Source organism: Cyprinodon tularosa, unplaced genomic scaffold (genome assembly GCF_016077235.1).
Source record: "Cyprinodon tularosa strain WSP-4 unplaced genomic scaffold, ASM1607723v1 ctg387, whole genome shotgun sequence".
Lineage (NCBI taxonomy): Eukaryota > Metazoa > Chordata > Actinopteri > Cyprinodontiformes > Cyprinodontidae > Cyprinodon > Cyprinodon tularosa.
This window is the reverse complement of record NW_024039104.1, coordinates 1667336-1682337: the sequence shown is the minus strand read 5'-3', so window position 1 is coordinate 1682337 and position 15002 is coordinate 1667336. Positions and strand designations below refer to the sequence as shown.

At 36.7% G+C, this 15002-nt stretch overlaps 1 protein-coding gene across 1 annotated transcript; it reads right to left on the bottom strand.

The window, feature by feature from the left end:
- Positions 1 to 1347: 1347 nt before the first annotated feature.
- On the bottom strand, positions 1348 to 13541 carry LOC119791332 (syndecan-2-like). Its single transcript, XM_038297377.1, has 5 exons — positions 13249 to 13541; positions 7157 to 7295; positions 4564 to 4775; positions 4026 to 4257; positions 1348 to 3899 (listed from the first exon to the last, which is right to left on the bottom strand). Exons 1-5 carry the CDS (start codon positions 13306 to 13308, stop codon positions 3736 to 3738), a joined length of 807 nt encoding a protein of 268 aa, XP_038153305.1. The 5' UTR covers positions 13309 to 13541; the 3' UTR covers positions 1348 to 3735.
- Between the last annotated feature and the right edge of the window lie 1461 nt (positions 13542 to 15002).

Sequence of the window (15002 nt, the reverse complement as noted above, 5' to 3'; positions counted from 1 at the left end):
AAAGTTCCTTTCATTGCTTTGTATTTGTGACAGTGTAATGACAATAAAGTGGAATTCTATTTATAAATAATCATCTAACGTTTACAGTATTGTGTTCATTTAGATTTAGTTGTATTGCAATAAACGCAATTTATTTCAGCTGCATCTGAATCATTGAAATAACTGGGTTGGACTAGCTTGTTCGGATGGTATTGTTCGGATGGTATTCCTTGTGAGTGATTGCTAAATACAGTTATATGCATTTTCAGTTTCTACAAACAAAATAATCAGTAAGAATTTAAAACATTTGCTTTTGTTGAATTGAAGAAAACTTTAAAATGGCATGATAACAATATGCAACAGACTGTGTTTAACTCAATATGGTGTTGGTACTTCTGGATTAGTGAAGGTTCTTAGTAATTGCTTCACAGTTAAATATGTAAGCCTTAATCTACTTGTAAACATTTCAGTTGCCATAATAATGCCCAGTGCTTGGAATGGATTGTGGCCGCAGTGCAAAAAACACAGCACTTATCAGCCCACATCCCAAGCTGCGGTTTACATCCTCCAGCTTTCTTCACCACTAATCTCCAGCATTCCTCTGCAATCACTTATAGTGTTCCACCCAAATTAACGTCGTTTCACACAACCTACTTTTATACAATGTGAGCTTATGTGCAGTTTTTTTAAACCCTGTAATTTACTTTTGGATGTTTGCTTTCGAACATGGGACAGTTAGACTTTTGGCACCATTTACCCCATTATTTATACAACCAGGTACCAAAAGACTCCTTATCCTTAGGAATGATCTAAATGCTGTTTACTTAGTTAACAAAGAAACTTTAGAATTTCCACTTTTTTTTAGAAACACATTTGTTAAAAAGGTGATCAACAAAGTGATTAAAGCTGGTAAAACTAATATAAGTATGAGATAAACAGAGTAAATATAAGATGCAGATTTAAAAATAAAATTATTAAAGTTATCTACACTAACTTTGTCCTTTGGAAAATGAAAAGTTCTTACACCCTTAGCCTAACAATGATAATGGTCACAAGTCTTTTATATGAATGAGGAGGATTTTTTTGCCCACTTTGTTTGCTGCTGTCCTTGGAATTTGGAATCACACCATCATACCTCCACCACCATGTTAATGTATTGTTGTGTCTTGTGATTTGCATAGCTTTTCTATGTAAATGAATGGAATAATTTAAAAATATATATTTTTTATTCGTTATATTTGGGAATAAAATGTGTTAGATATTCTTAAACATTAAGGTTTGACAAAAAAGCAGTGCTTTTCCAGAATAATATCCTGATCCAGAGGGTGCAGAATTAAGAATTATTCAGAAAATAAATAATAAAGCCACTTTCAACTTTTTATTAAAGTCACATTTTTATTAAGCAGTAAAATTTATCAGAACACAGCTCCTCCACAATTCATCTGCCTTTCCCGCCACTCGACGCTTGATTGGTCCTCACAGTTGTTCTTTTGTTCATTTGACCACATTTATCTTTAACAACAAAAAGGACACTTTTTATTCTTAACATGCTGTATTTTCGTGGTCTACTCATTAATTCTCTAAAATTTTAGATAAATGCTTTCTATGCTGCAAATCAAGACTGAAACATCTGTCAACTAGATTATAACCAGCTAAATGTGGTAATTTTAAAAGAGAATATTATAATATAAATTATGTGTAATTCAAAGAATTATTTACTTGCTGTTTAAGTTGAAACATACATAACTGTGTCTCTTAACCAACAAGCTTGTAACAAATGCTAATCTTTTTTCAATGGACCATGTTTTCTACAGTCCAGTCACAGTGACATCTAACTTTGAGCTGCCCTCAAATTTTGACGGAGTGCAGCTCAAAGTTCAAAGCCTGACAATAATACTGTAACAGCACAGCAGATGAAAGCAAATGAAAGCACTGCAAGAGGCACTGATGGTTCAAATGTTCGCTAGACACCACGGTGACCACATCCTCCCGTTTATCCCAGCCACAGTGAATAGGTAGTTTTTTGTTTGCATTTAGATCGCTTCATAGTGTCATTTCTATGAACACAAACTGCAAAAAAAAAAAAAAAAAAAACTAAATAAATCTCCCCCACAAATCTGAAGATAAAAACAACCTTCGACTTAAAACTTAACAAAAAAAACTGTAACAAGACATTACCAACACAGAAATTCAGTAACTGTTTTTCTTTTACTAGATCCATATAAAGCCTTAAATCCACAATTTTGGTGACACCTTGAGGACGATGCGTGACTCTAGTTGCTCCATCCTGCAACAATCACTGATCTTAGTCCTCCTGAAAAAGGCATCAATGTTCCAAAAAGCATCTGTGAAATCCTCAACGTATTATAGTTTGTAAGTAAATAAAATCCATACATATTTAAAGTATTGCATCAGCTGGGTGTGTGTCTATATCTATGTTAAGAAAAAAAAAAAAAGAATACCACCCTTTTGTCATTGCTGTTACCTGTATTATATTATATTATTACTGAAGCTATGCTTCTTTGGCCATTTGAGGTAAACTTTAAAAATCAGGTAATTAGCCTTTAGAACCTATGTACATGCATATTAGCCAAAAAGAGTATTAAAGATGGGGAAACAGGCCTTAATGGCTGACAGTAGAAAGATAAGTAACAAGAGAAGTTTTTATTTTAACTCCAAACTCTCTTTCACAGCTGCCTGCACAGGACAGTCAGGAAGGAATGTACTTTGGCTGTCACCACACACTTTGGTCACTTCTGTGGGTTCTGAATTATAGTCATTAGCTTTGGCTCTACCTGTCCCACATGCCTGCAGAACTCAGTCACCAAGTGGGATAATCCTGAAAATATAGGAAATGCTCAAAGCATGCTATACCTGAGAGACCTTTATGGAATGGAAATCTCTTGGCTTACAGAAATATTACCTGAAGACATTAATAAGCATAGTTAGAAGAAAGTTAAAGGGTGTTTATATTTGGTCAGTTTTTACAAGTGTCAAATATCTGCAGGGAGAAAGAAAATGAATAACAGTAAAGAACATCGCACTTAAACCTGCAGAGTAAGAAAATCTCTTGTGGCAATACTGGGCAGCTTATGAAAAGGTTCGTTCTCATAACAAAAATAAGAATTTTAACAGAAGAATACACACAAAAAAAATGAAATATAATACATAGATGTTAAGTAACAAAGCAAATATGAACTCAATGAGACCTTTGTAATACTAATGTATGTAGTACCGTTTGAAGTGAAAGTAAAACAACTGAAATCGTGTTTCCTCAGGTTTCTTTCATCCTCCTCTTGTTGAGCTCCTTTAGAAAAGGGACAATGTCATACAGTGTTGTTCAGCTGTGTTGGTCTGGAGGCACAGTGTTGGATTTGAGTAGTGGGCAAAATTAGAATAGTCCAGCTGGATAGTAAAAGTAAAGATTCCTTTGAAAGAACTATGCTGGATGAATATTTATGCCATGATCCTTCCCAGGAGAGAAACAAATGCATTTTAGGAGGAATGCATTTGTCTCCTTATGACCCTTTTATGCACAGAAAGCTGAGCATTAAGTAGCGAAAGCAGAATAAAGATGGCAATTAAACAGATGGGAAAGATGAGGATGCATAAAAATATATATATATCTGCAGTACTGCAAGAGAGCAGACACTTTGAACTTCATCTGAAGGAATCTTCTTCAGCTGTTTAAAGATCCATATTTAGTCCTGATTGGCAGGAGCCACACTCCAGATTAGATAGTCCCTGTTGGTCAGTTCAGGCGTAGAACTCCTTGGTAGGCGCTTTGTGGTAAGCTGTCGCTGACATTTTGGTGTCTCCCAAAACGTAACTTCCTTCATCCTTCTTCTTCATGCGGTATGCGAGGAGGAGGAGGAGGGAAACGGCACAGAGGAATCCAACCACTCCACAGGCTATCACAGCTAAAGAGTAGAGATCATGGGAAAAATTACGTTTCTCATAAAAAGTTGCTTTAAAAAATATATGTATATATTTAGAGCCATTCTTTACATTCTGAAATATGAGCAACACATAAAACCCATCCTCACCTGCTAGAACCTCTGTCCTCTCCCACAGGTTCTCAGAGGTGACTTCTTGTGGAGAGTTGAGACCGTGTCGTCGGCTGTCTCTTCCATTATTGGGAAAAGCTTCGCTTTCAACAGTGTCGATACTTTTTTCCTCAATTAAATCTTCCATCTCATTAAGAATGAAATCAGTAGTTGAACTGACAGGCGTAGCACTGGTAATGAGGGATTCATAGACGGTTGGTCCGCCTGGGATCTGAAAACAAAGATACCAGACATGATGCATCTGTAAACAAACTGATACATTATCTAGTGTTTTATTTTATTTATTTGACACTGTGTCAGTTCTACTGTTGATTAAATGCTGCACAATGCAGAAGGAAGATAATGCATTGAATTTCGACAGAATAACTGACATTTCCTCAGTGATGAACTTTAAATGGCTTGTCGTAAAGAAGAAAACATACGGTGAAAATAAACCTTTCAAATAGTGAACAAATCTCATAACATGTGCTTCAGAAGATTTTATTTAAATAAAACCAGATGTGTGAGGTGGCTTTACCTCAACAGACTCGTCTCTGTCATCAGATAAGGAAGTGTGGGTGTCTTCCGCCGTAGGTTCTGGATCCTTCGGATCTGATGCTGTGGTTGGTGGGTTGGGAGAGAAGCCTACTGTTGGCTGCACTGGAAGTGGCAGCACCTCTTTGTAAATGCTGGTCTTGGTGAAGTTCAGTATGTTGATTATGTCATCTTCATCTGAGAGAATATTGAGGCCTGTGATTAAAGAAGAAATCAGTGGTAAGAAGCTAATAAAAAAAAAAAAATACAAGTAAAAATTCTAACCACTACTCATGGTAGGAAAAAATAAGCAGAGGAAAAATTGGGATCTGTTTATCTACAGGAAATGACTTCTTTTGGTTTTTAAAAGCAAAATGCATGAAGATACAGTGAAAACATGCCGATTATGAATATCCCACGTTAAAGCCTTACATGTGATGTAATGTAATAATGAGAAAAATCGCATCTTGAGCTGGAATATTTGATTTCACACCCAGATTTTTAGATCATGCAGTCACAAATGGAAATGTCCACTATACACACTCTCCCATCCTTCTTTAGGACCTTCTTTAGGGACCAGCATGCATTCACACTAGGGATGTCCTATCTAGGGTTGTCACGATACTAAACTTTTCAACTCGATACCGATACTAAGGAAAATATTCGATACTCGATACCATTTTCGATACCACAAGGATAAAAACAAAGACTCCAAAATTCTACAGAAAATTTTCATTAATAAATAAAATACAAAAAATAAATACAATAACGGTTGTATGCTGTGCACAATATTAAGCAAGCTTGATAAAAAACTTAAATTAAGTGTTCCTTCCTTGGCTATGCTTTGCACACATAACAATGACACTAGCCAAACTGGTTAAAAAACAAAAATAATTCTCAGCAGCTGCACCTGTTACAAAAAAAAAAAGTCTGAAACTGAAAAGTGCATAGAATTATTCAATCACACAGTGTTCTGATTGTGCATTGTCCTCTATTCTGCACTTTAGATGAATGACTGCTTAGGTGCCACTGGTGGTGGCACTGTATCGATACTTTTAAAAATTAGTATTGTATCCGGATACAACATTTTGGTATCGATACTTTTTTGAGTTTCGATACTTTTGACAACCCTAGTCCTATCCCAATCAGATATTGATGATGGGAATCAGCCGCATATCTCTGATATATATGCTCTACTTCTGCTTTGAGTTGTAGTAACCCATTGGTAAGGCCAAGCATTTAATAGCATTTGCACTAAAATCACAGTATTAGAAAACCCAACTTTCCAATCAGAGAGAGACTCAGTTTTGGTCACATTACATCATGACACTGACTTTCTCACTCCAGTCCTTTAAGAAGGAGTAATTAGAGATGCACTGATCCAATATTATCGGTACAATCAGTTAGATTCATACGCAAAGGTTTATTCAATCTATTTTCATGATCATTTCAGATAAGTTAGAAATTCTTTTTTTTTTTTTTTTTTTTTTTTTTTTTTTAATCTCCAACAGCAAGTTTATCCCTTTATAGGCATCAGTCTTTGGTTTAATAAATACAGTTAATGTGAACGATTACAGTTGCATATATGATTTGTTCTGCTAAAATGATTTCTTTTATTTTTATGACTAATCTCAGGATACCTTTTGCAACATACATATGTGCATTTATATATCACTGTTGCTTATAGAGTGGGGTTAATGACAGCCCATGTATAAACCAAATGGAACTCTATTATCTATTCATGTGAATGGAAGTAATCCCTTTTCCATGCAACTATAACTCTTTGTCCAGCTACAATGGACACTTTAAATGTCTTGAAACCCTGGTGCAAAACATCTCCATGCTTTTGGTTAGAGTAAGGCAAAACCAAATTGCAATTTCACAATTCTTATTCAGATTTTTACGAGGTGTCTGGCCCTACCTAAAGGTTAATAATAATGGTGTCAGCTGTCAAAAGCTACTGTTCTTGGCCTACTATCACTTGATCAAGCCATTTCATGCTACAAAGTCAGTATTGGTATTCGTCAGTAATCAAAGCTCTGTCTGTTTCATGTTGGAAATGAAAAAGCTGTATCCTGACACTACTAATTCACACTGCTGTCAGCCACTTCTGGGTTCTAGGGTGCTGAACTGGGTTCACATCAGTGTGACCCAATCTTAGAAAATGGACTCTGTCTCAGTAGAAATCCTTTCAATGGCCAAGTGTGACAAATACCGTCTGTTCAGTAATATTGTGTTGGACTATTGATAAGCATTAATCACATTGTTTACTGTGAAAAAAAAAAACATTTCTGATGCAGATAAAAAAAATGTTGATAAGTTGTGATGGATAAATTCCAACTTATAACTTTTGAAATCCCCTAAACTGTTTTAGACATCTTTTTGTCACGCTTATTGTTATCACAATAAATATCACAAAATGAATTTAAATTTTACATCTAGTTTGTCCATGGTTATAAGTTTAACTACTAAAAATGTCTTCACTACTCCATCTTTAACATCATTTTATAAACTTATTCACTGCAGAAAACTGATTTAATTGCTTACAACAATTTACATTGACATGAGACCAAAAGAGAGTAATAAAAGTCTCTTACCATAGTCTCCAGACCCTGATCCAGATCCAGATCCATAATCATCTCCATCTTCATCATCCACAGGGAGATCACCTGATCCTGGTTCCTCTATATAAAGATCATCTTGTTGGAAATTAGTCGCCTGGGACAAGACAACAAGCTGGAAAACAGAAAAAAAAAAGTACTTATTGAAGGGGAGACAAACAAAGAAAGGCAAAGAAAAGGAAACAAGAGACACTGATGCATATAAATTCACACTTCCATTATTCCACCCACTAATTGAAACCATCTGCAGTTCTAGGGTAAAACAATACCTCTGCTAACCAATGATGTATACGGGCCAAATATGTTGGAAGTATGCACGGCTGACTGTGAGAGAAACCACGGTGTGTGGAAGCCGCTCTATTACATGAACAGGAGGTCTGAGCTGAATTCAGACTCATTTCACGTGTCATGATCGCATTTTGTGATACTCTCCAGAGCCAGACAGCTAAGATCTAAGTGTTTTTGAGGAGAGGAGTGGGGGAGAGAGGAGGAGATAGAGCAGCTTCAAAGACAGCAGACAGAGAGGTTGTTGTTGCTTTGGAAACCTTCCTAGCAACCCACCACTAAACAAAAGTGATGTGCTAAAAAAAGCATTGAAGAACCTAACATGTAAAGAGCCCAGGCAGCGGAGCGATGATAGCGCCTGGACCCCATCGCAAATCAAAAAGTGAAGGGAGGAGGAAGCGAATCACACAGTTGGTGTTAAGACAGAAAGACACACACACAGACATGGATGAATATGGTCCATTGAGACTTGAGCTATGTCTGGTATGTATACTATGCTTCCACTAACACAGGTGCCGAGTTAGAGAGGGGAAAGCCTGGAGAAAGGGAAGGGAGAGAGCGGAAGAAGAGGAACAGAAAAAGTTATCTGTTTGATTAGACAGGTGCTATAGACAACAAAGGTGTGACAGGGCAACAATTACATTTTAATACTACTGTTAAGGACTTCACTTTAGCATTAAAAAGAGACCTTAATGCAAAAATGGTTCCCTGTCAACATCAGATTGGTGAGAAAAGAGAAACAACTACAGACACAGTTGGAAACTCATTAGGACAGTAACTGCATACCTAACGCTCCTGCATATAAACTCCACTTTACATTGTAATGCACAACATTAAGAATAACAGGAAGCTTCTCTTTTCATAGAGTTTTAGCCACAGATTAAAAATGATTTGGAGGCTTTAGAAATCAGCGGCTACGCAGATAAAGGCAAGGAGATAAAGCCTCAGTAACCCAACAACAAGTAGTCAAAGATGGTGCAGAGAGAGAAAGCCCATGTGGGTTTAATCAAATATTCTTTTTTCTTTTTTTTTACTAACAAAAATGAGTAAAGTGTGACACACATTTGTAACCCGCCCCAATGAGTAAATACTTTGTCCAGCAGTCTTTTGCAGCAATGACTTTTGGAGAGTTTCTGACATTCCTTGTATCTAAAAAATAAATGAGTTCAGATTCAGTTGAATGGAATTTAAGTTTTAAAATCTGGACACACTGGTCCCACTATACTGGAACATGCAAAGAAATACAGTAGATTGTGTTTTTATCTGAAGCATTGAATCATAGCTCTGGCAGTAGGTTTAGTGATCTCCTGTTGGAAGGGAGACCTCCAACCCGGTCTCAATGCTCCATGAGGATTTAAAGGATTATCCTTTATTTGATCCAAAACTTCTTCCCTTCAAGTCTAACAGCTCCCCTGTTGGTGCTGGAGAAAAGCATTCCCACAGCATGCTGCCACTACCGTGCGTCACAATGAGGTTTGTGGTTGTGATGTGGCAAAGGGTGAGATGGTTCTGTGGGTGTGAATATCTCTGCAAAACACTGAATTTACGACCTCAATAGAGGAACCTTTTCAAGTCTGACTGAAAAAGAAGTGCTACTGAAATTAATAATGAAGCTGGTTTAAACAAATCACATGTTTAAATTTGCAGAGTGCTGCAAACATCACAAAGAAAAAAGGTAGGGTGAATGTGGATTAGTTCAAACTTCTAATCATTGCAATACGCAAAAAAAAAACAAAACAAAAAAAAAACATTGAAATTGTTTGCTTTCCTTATATTTTGCTACTCCAATAATGCTGCACATATGTGATGACCCATAAAAAGAAACCAGAAGGAATAATGATTCCCTGTCAGAAAACCTACTTTTTCCTTCATCCACTCTGAGCAGTGATCAGCCAGTTGAAAACTGAAGACCATAAAATGATTTTATAAACTAAAATAAATATAATGCTCCCATAGCAATTGATTCTAGCTCGATGAAAATTAAATAAAGCTTAAGATCATCTACTTTGATGTGTAAATTAGGCCTGACTTTTAATCATATTGTTTACTGTTACACTTCCACTGTGAAGGGATTTCCAGAACATATTCTCCTCTAGAGTCAACGTTTACAAAGTTTCATTTTCAAACATAACAAAGGTCATCACCAGTTAGAGAGAAAATTGGCAGACAGCCTAAAGAAATCTGAAACTTGGCATTAGTCAGTCAGTTAAGGCAATCCTTCAAAAGAAATGTTAAAATCGGTATCTAAAGGTTCAATTTAGGGGAGAATCAGAACACTACTTAATATTACACACTGTCTTTTCTACTAATCAAAGAAACACTGTAAGACTTTTTATCCAGAATGTAACCAAGTGAATCCCATGTAAGGGAAGTGTTTTGTCAGAGTTTACTAGAAGATGTGTCACAAAGGTCAAACATCTGGAAAACACACTTATACAGAACATACATCCAGTATATACTAGTGTGGTTTTTCTAAAACTTTGTCCAACCGAAGGCAGTTTACTGGAAACAGCTGGAGCAGAGCAGCACAGCTATTTAAACATTCAGCAGGGGTAAGTAAGTTATAAAATCGAGCAACCCCCATATCATGTGTTTCTGGGGGTAATATCTAAATATTTCTCCTGGGAGATGGGAGGCCAGTGAGTAGGGACAAGAGGGAGATTGTGTAACGAGCCAAAGCACACAGAGAGCCTGTCGTCGTCAGCCAGATACCTGCTTTACACAATGCTGTGTAAAGAGGGTGTATGTTTGATTAAGCCTACAAAGAACAAAATGTTTAACCCCTCCTCAACATCAAGGCATATGTTTTTTTGTTTTGTTTTTTTTTTAACAGCTCGGGTCAGCAATGAAAAAAAAAATACAGAGTAATTATGGCTCACCAAGTCTTTGTGATGTTTAAGTTGAATGTATTTTTCCAAACATCTAAAATGTGACATTAACTGTTGTTTATAGGTTTCAACGTGGCGCTAGTGATAAAGGGAAGATGTGATCCAAAGGTCCAAGTCCACAAAGGCAAATAAATCGTTTGGAAATAAGACAATCTGCTGTATATGGTTGCACATTTTTAACTGGAAATGTTAACAAGTTCAAACAGTGGTTGTCTCCCCTTTATACAACAATAATTGGACTATTACTGAGAACAAAACCTGAAACTGCAGAAAAAGCACACCACAGCAAGGAATATGAGTCAACTTTTATCTACAGTGCATGAAGTCTTTTATTGAGCAGTGGGAAAGTAATTTCACAGCCACATGACTGTTTTGAGATTCGGCTGTTAAAGCGTAGAAAGAGACTCATTAAAAAAAAGAAAAACAGCGTGAAAATGTGTCACTGTCTTCCTATTTCCTTGTGTGGATCTGTGGAAAACTACATGTGCTCCACGCAGAAACGTGCTTGCCTGGACTAGCCCAGAAGGACTCACTGTGAGTCAACCATCCAGAAAATGACACAACTACCGGCCCACATGCTGGCATGAGCGAAAAAACGCCTGCTTCTGTTTTCTGCTTTCAGAGGAGACCAGCATCACTAGCTGACGAACCAATTACACTTCAGCCAACTCAACCACACAAGGAGAAGGGAAGCAGGGATATATATATATGATGCAACCCATCACACCCAGTAATTTAGGCCTGGAGCTTGTATTAGGGATGTGAGGTAAGGAGGAAACCGAAGAGAATACCGTTTCTGGTGCCTCTGAGAAAAACCTGGAAAAAATTAAATAAAATCAGTCATCCATCAGGCAGATTTAAGGAAAATACAGATTTCCACTTTGCTTTAGGGCAACCTGAATATTTTCACGGATTACGTTTTTTTTCCACTGTAATGTATAACAAAGGTAGCGGTTTAAAACCTGGTAGAAAATTAGTTCTTCCCCAAGTTTGCAGCAGTAAATATGTTGCCACTTTTATATAATTTTAAGCAAATTTTCAAAGATTTTCATCCAGACGCGTATAAGAAATTCATTTATGGTTCGTTACTATTTTTGTTCAGTTACATAAAAATCGCTGATCAATAAGCATCCAAATGAGTCTGCATATATTGTACCTCCGTCATGACCTCAACTATTTCTATAAAATCAACTTATGATGTCAAACGCCATATATGGTGAAGGTGGGTGTTTCCCAATGCGGGGTACTATATTATATATGATCAATTATTATATGTTCTCATCCATATTCAGCTTTTATTTTGGACATATGATACTTAATATGTTGCTGTTGATGACTGGTAATAAGAGCAGCACCTCCTACAGTCACAGATTTCAGATCCTGTCTCTGTGCCATTCATGTTTTCTTTTTTGAATAATATAAGACTTCAGTTATTTTACTAGTTCAATGTTATTTCAATTTTAAAACAGAATTTGTGTAGTTTTTTCTATCTGCTTTAATAGAATATCTTATTATCAGAACATGCATGAACAATCAAAGTAAATGCAGTTGGTTGAAGCCTTTAGACCTTTTTTTTCCCGGTAAAAGATTTACAGTTCATCAATCAGCAGCAACAGGAGTAAAATGATCCAATTTGAACTCTTTTCAGGCCAATGAATCAAAATTAAACAGCAAAACCTGTACAAGAGAAGTAATTGAGCAGTGGGCTCCAAAGTAGTGGTTGGGGCCACTAGAGGTTTCATAAACCAACTGTGGGATTTAAGAAAAAAAAAAAAAAAAGGAATGAAAAAACAAACAAAGCAGCAACATTTAAAATAGGAAAGTGTATCCCTGCTATAAACGTCTATAAAGTATTTTAAAACTACCAATTTGAGGTTTGACAGCTTTAAAAGTAAAGCAGCTATTAATATATATATATATATATATATATATATATATATATATATATATATATATATATATAAAATCCAAACAGCATTTCCCCCAAATCCTAGAGCAGCTTCCCACCTCTCATTCACCAGCATGGTTTCAGGTTTCGGCTCCCTTTCTTTCACAATGTACAGTTCTGAAATCTAAAGGAAATATTTTCTTGCGTAAGATTTTTGGGAAGTGAAGTAATTCCTTTAGAATTGTATTAGTAATAGAGAATAAACAGATGTGTTTTGGCTTTTTATTTCCAGGTGTTTCAACTATGTAAATCTGTAGAAAAGTAAAATAACATTTAACATAAAGGGAGATCTGTCACTTCAACCCAGGGAATTTAATGATCCTTATTGTAATCTAAGCCAAACATTTCTTTTATTCATAATTTGATTTCTTACTTGATCTTGATCATAAACAATGAGTATAATAAAGGGGCGCTGGGGGCTCTAGCTTTTGGTTTAAATGTCAAAGCTTGTAGCCAGAGGCTCCTCAGACCTGTGAACTTGACACCAGCTGGTGGAAAGCTTGAACTTGGCTCCAATCCACAACAGGATTATCAACCAACATCTGTGTTAGTATCAGTCCTCTTCACATTACCACTGGATAACGTAATCCATGTTAATGTTTATAACCGTTTGTTATTTGTGGCAATAATTTAAAAAATACCCCGCCCCCCCCAAAAATATATATATAATTAAAGATTATATTAACATAACTGGGAAAGTGAGCTCTAAAATAGAGGGGGGAGGGAGAGGAAAAAAAAAGCACTTTGTGAAGGTCTGAAAATTTTTTAATTAACCTTCAGTAAGAAAGTTTGAAGGGAAAAAAATAACTAACTGAAAAAAAAACGTTAATGAGGTTTTCTTAACTTATTTTAACGGCTAAAACGGAAAGAAAACATGAGAAAAAGGTCATTACTTTATCAGTAACTATGCAGCTGTACTGAACGTGAAAGCAGAACAATGGCTTTACCTTTTCGCTGATTAACCCAGTCGACAACCCGACGAGGAACAAAACCCACAGATTCTTCATCTTGACGACCAAAAGAAACGAAAGAGAAAAAAGAGTGGAGGAAAAAAAATGTAAACTTTGACTTTAAACTCAGAAGAGAGATAAAAATGAAAAATTCTCTGGAGGAGGATAATAAAATGAAACTGCTGTAAATTCTCGTCACGAATTAATTCTGAAAAATGTGAAGTTTTCGTAAATCTCAGCTCCGTCTGGAACAACTCCCCAGGTCGTTGTGAGGCAAAGTTCCACTGCGGAGATGTTTGGACAGGCTGAGTAGCGTGGCTACGCGATGACGTCAGCGCGGCGTGACGTTCATCATTAACCAATGTGCTGGGTTGGCTTATTATTCTGAAATTGGTTGACGACCTAAATATTTTTAAACACTTGGCAACTTAACTGAAATAAAAAAGAAAAAAAAAACACTCTACAGTTTCTCCCGAACCTCAAGAACCCGCCGCTTCAGTAAAGTTACCTGTTACATTCATTAAAGTATAAAAGCTGAACTATTTGGGGGGAAAACGATCAAAGACACAGGCAGTAAATCCCGTTAAGCCTCTTACACCAACAAAAACAGAAATATCATAAACAATCATAAATTAGACCGGTTTATCACATCGTGCTTCCAGATGGTATGTCTCTACAGATACCGCGCCCTCTAGCGATGAATAGTAGTTAGGATGTGAAAAAAATATAGGTCCTTCTCAAAATATTAGCATATTGTGATAAAGTTCATTATTTTCCATAATGTAATGATAAAACTTGAACATTCATATATTTTAGATTCATTGCACACTAACTGAAATATTTCAGGTCTGTTATTGTCTTAATAATAATGTTTTTGGCATACAGCTCAACTCAAAACCCAAAATTCCTATCTCACAAAATTAGCATATCATGAAAAAGGTCTCTAAACGAGCTATGCACCTAATCATCTCAATCAACAAATTAACTCTAAACACCTGCAAAAGATTCCTGAGGCCTTTAAAACTCCTAGCCTGGTTCATCACTCAAAACCCCAAACATGGGAAAGACTGCTGTCCAGAAGGCCATCATTGATACCCTTAAGCAAGTGGGTATGACATGGAAGAGATTTCTGAAAAGTGTGGTAGAAATACTGCACAACGAGAAGAGGTGACCAGACCCTGAGGAAGATTGTGGAGAAGGGCCAATCCCAGAGCTTGGGAGACCTGCAGAAGCAGTGGACTGAGTCTGGAGTAGAAACATCCAGAGCCCCCGTGCACAGGGGTGTGCAGGAAATGGGCTATAGGTCCCACATTCAACTGACCTGGGCTACAGAGAAGCAGCTCTGGACTGTTGTTCAGTGGTCCAAAGTCCTTTTGTCAGATGAAAGCAAAATTTGCATGTCATTTGGAAATCAAGGTGCCAGAGTCAGGAGGAAGACTAGGGAGAAGGAAATGCCAAAATGCCAGAAATCCAGTGTCAAATACCCAGAGTCAGCGATGGTCTGGGGTGGCATGTCAGCTGCTGGTGTTGGTCCACTGTGTTTTATCAAGGGCAGGGTCAATGCAGCTAGCTACAAGGAGATTTTGGAGCATATCATGCTTCCATCTGCTGAAAAGCTTTATGGAGATGAAGATTTCATTTCTCAGCACGACCTGAAGCAGTCATTTCTGCAAAAGGATTCCCTACCAAGTATTGATGGGATGGGTTGATTTTTGAAATATCTAAGCCTGTATATATATTTATATATAAAT